This window comes from Mus caroli, chromosome 11 (assembly GCF_900094665.2).
Source record: "Mus caroli chromosome 11, CAROLI_EIJ_v1.1, whole genome shotgun sequence".
Taxonomy (NCBI): domain Eukaryota; kingdom Metazoa; phylum Chordata; class Mammalia; order Rodentia; family Muridae; genus Mus; species Mus caroli.
Genome location: NC_034580.1, coordinates 48196324 through 48199596, shown reverse-complemented (window position 1 = coordinate 48199596; position 3273 = coordinate 48196324). Strand labels below are relative to the sequence as shown.

The 3273-nt window shown below is 42.2% G+C and overlaps 1 protein-coding gene across 1 annotated transcript in view; it reads left to right on the top strand.

Moving 5' to 3' along the window:
• The window catches only part of Hspa4 (heat shock protein family A (Hsp70) member 4), a 40756-nt gene that overhangs the window by 29681 nt on the left and 7802 nt on the right, over positions 1-3273 (top strand). The window contains exons 10-12 of the mRNA XM_021178214.2: positions 501-607; positions 1555-1688; positions 2770-2951. Of these exons, the coding sequence (XP_021033873.1) occupies positions 501-607; positions 1555-1688; positions 2770-2951 (423 nt within the window). The remainder of the gene's footprint in view (positions 1-500; positions 608-1554; positions 1689-2769; positions 2952-3273) is intronic.

The window sequence follows — 3273 nt, the reverse complement described above, 5'->3', positions numbered from 1 at the left end:
AAAAAAAAAAAAAAAAAAAAAAAAAAAAAAAAGAGGAGTTCAGAAGTGCAGAGAGAGGCTGGGGGCTGTGCTGACGCAGGCCTTCAGTTTGATTCTAGCACTTGGGAGGTAGAGGCACATGGAGCTCAGTGAGTTTGAGGTCTGGGCTACAGAGTGAGTCCAGGACATTCACAGAGTGAGGTAAGCCTGGGCTGCACAGAGAACATTGTCCTGCAAAAACACAAACAAACAAACGGAATTGTGGGCCTAGGTTAAGGGCCTAAGCTAGAGCTGACAGAACTTGTTGGATTGTCGGTATTGATTCATGAAGTAGTAGACTTCAGTTAAAGTAACTAGTTAGACAGTAAATTTAACAATGACAGCAGTTTGTAGAACTATTCAGATAACGATTATATTACTACTGAAAATATTCAATCAGTGATGGCCTCCTACTGCTTGTAGTTCTATAATACCAAGTTATAATGTCTGTGTCAATGGAATTGTTAACATTTTCCTTCTAGTGTGCAATCTTATCACCTGCTTTCAAAGTCAGAGAATTTTCTATCACTGATGTGGTGCCATATCCAATATCTTTGCGATGGAATTCTCCAGCCGAAGAGGGGTCAAGGTAATGCATTGTCAGTCTTGTTTTTATGTACTCAGTTGGATGTTGAATCTAGGCAGTGTGTTGTCCTTCTTTTCAATTTACGCGTGTATCTGTCCAAGGCATGAAATGTGGTGGTTGTTGGTGTAAATTCAAGGCCAGGCATGATAGTGAATCCCTGTAACCGAGCAGGTTTTGGTAGAGGGAGGCAGGAGGATCAAGATGTAAGGCCATCCTTGGCTGCATAGTGAGTACGAGCCTCTCCGTTTTTCCTTTTTTTTTTTTTTAAAGGCATGAGTAAATTAGTGTGCCCTGTCCTTTAAAATTATATATACTTGTTCAAGTATATTATTTTTTAAACAGTTCATAAAGAATTTTATAAGATTGATGTTTTATTTGTGTATTTTAGCTGCATGTATGGCTGTGTACCATGTGTCTGCCTAGTATATGAGGAGACCAGAAAGAGGGCATTAGTTGTAAGATAACATGTGGGTGTTGGGAATCAAGCCCATGTCATTTAGAAAAGCATCCAGTGCTCTTAACTTCCGAGTCATCTCTCTATGAACCTGCATATAGTAACAGCTGACACGGAGGGGAAACTAGGACTGTTGAGTAATTACAAAGCTAGGATACATGTGTCAAAGGTGTTCAGAATGTCATACATTTTTGTCTGAGGAAAACGCTTGCCATACAAGCCAGAAGACCCCCAGAGCCAATATAAAGCTAGGGTGAGATGGGAGGCGGAGGGTCAGGACTCCCCAGAAGCTTCCAGGCTGAAAGCCTGGACTGGGTAGCAGCAAAAAGCAGAGATTGCTGTCTCAGATCAGGGGGAGTTCCTCTCACCTCAGCATGGACACACTCGTGCCTCCCCCCCCCCCAAAAAAAAACAAAAATCAAAGGAAGATTGGAATATTTTAAAAAGAAAAAGTTTTATGAAGTTTTTTGTTTTTTGTCCTTTTTCTTCTTCCTAGTGACTGTGAAGTCTTCCCCAAAAATCATGCTGCTCCTTTCTCCAAAGTCCTCACTTTCTATAGAAAGGAACCTTTCACTCTTGAGGCCTACTATAGTTCTCCTCAGGATTTGCCCTATCCAGATCCTGCTATAGGTGAGTAGAATTGAACTGAAATAATAACAAAAACTTGTCTGTACTTAGAGTACTAAATGGAAAAAAAATAGACTGTTCAGAAATGTAGGCGCTTTAGGCCACAGAAGCAAACATCTTCTGCCCTTTGTACTTGCTGTAGAAGCAGTCAGATGGTTATTTAATGGAGGCTTGACTTTTGTAGCAGTGTTCCTGGGTTGAGTGCATATTGTGGGTCATTGCTTAAGGTGGTCCTGATGTCATAGAGTTGAGTTGGATTCTAATATAGGGTTACAAGATTTGCACAGAAACCACTAGATTGTTTACAACATCAGTTTATTGTAGATTTTGGAACCAAGTTGACCAGTCTTTACAAATTGAGAACATTTACAATTTGGAAATATCACTTGACAGAGAAACCAAGAGTTGTAAAGATCTGTGCGGTGGATGAACAGCCAGGAGCAGTGTCAGTGACCTTTAGGAATTGTGGGAAGAAGGTTGGCCTCCCTGCTTTTCATTTGTATGACAGTCATACGCAGAAAGGCTAACTTCTCGAACTGTATTCTTTTCTATGTTTTCCCAATATTGGTCTAGCCCTGGGAACGCTCACTTACACATTGGGCTTCCATAGCCTTCCTCTGAAACCCACCTTGGCTTTTTGTCTTAGGCAACTCCAAGATGTACAGCTTGCCCGTCTCAAGTTTTCCATGGTTTTGTTTATTTTTGTTTTTAAACAAAATTGTTTTTGAACTTTAAAAGATAAGAAAATAAAATTCCACAACAAACTCTTGGTATGGTAGTAAAATTTACAAATGACCATTTCTTGGAAGATGACAAACTGGAAAAATTTAAAAGTAAATTGTGGAAATTGGATACTTGACTATCTGGCACAGCACATGCAGATGACATAGGGGATTGGAGGAAAGGAGAGACCAACAGGAGACGTTTGAGCCCTGAGTGGTGGGGGTCAGGATTGCGCTGTGTTGAGAGGAAGGAGATGCTACTTCTCTGAGAAATGGTCTGACCCAGGAGCCTGGTTGTTTTATTACTACGGCTCTGGATGTTTAAGGTCAGTCTCACTGTGCTTTCTTTCCTTAAATCCCAGCTCAGTTCTCTGTTCAGAAAGTCACTCCACAGTCTGATGGCTCCAGCTCAAAAGTGAAAGTCAAGGTCCGGGTGAATGTGCATGGCATCTTCAGTGTGTCCAGTGCGGCCTTGGTGGAGGTGCACAAGTCCGAGGAGAGTGAGGAGCCCATGGAGACGGATCAGAATGCAAAGGAAGAGGAGGTAGCCTGCATGCGATACCATTTGTATTGGTCACAGCTGACGACGGGCTGACAGGAGCACTGAGGCCACTCAAACCACTTTTCCATTTCATTCCAATGGAAAGGAACTGAAATTGGCTCCTCCCTCAGACTGTTTCTCAGCTTAACCCTGTACTTCTGATTATGTCTGGTGATTGTTTTTAGAAGTACAGGAGATTATGTACTCTTGATAGATACAGGTCTTTGTCTGTCTGTACATCAGATTCAAAGCTTTGAAAACTCTTCCCCAGCCGGGCGTGGTGGCGCACGCCTTTAATCCCAGCACCCGGGAGGCAGAGGCAGGC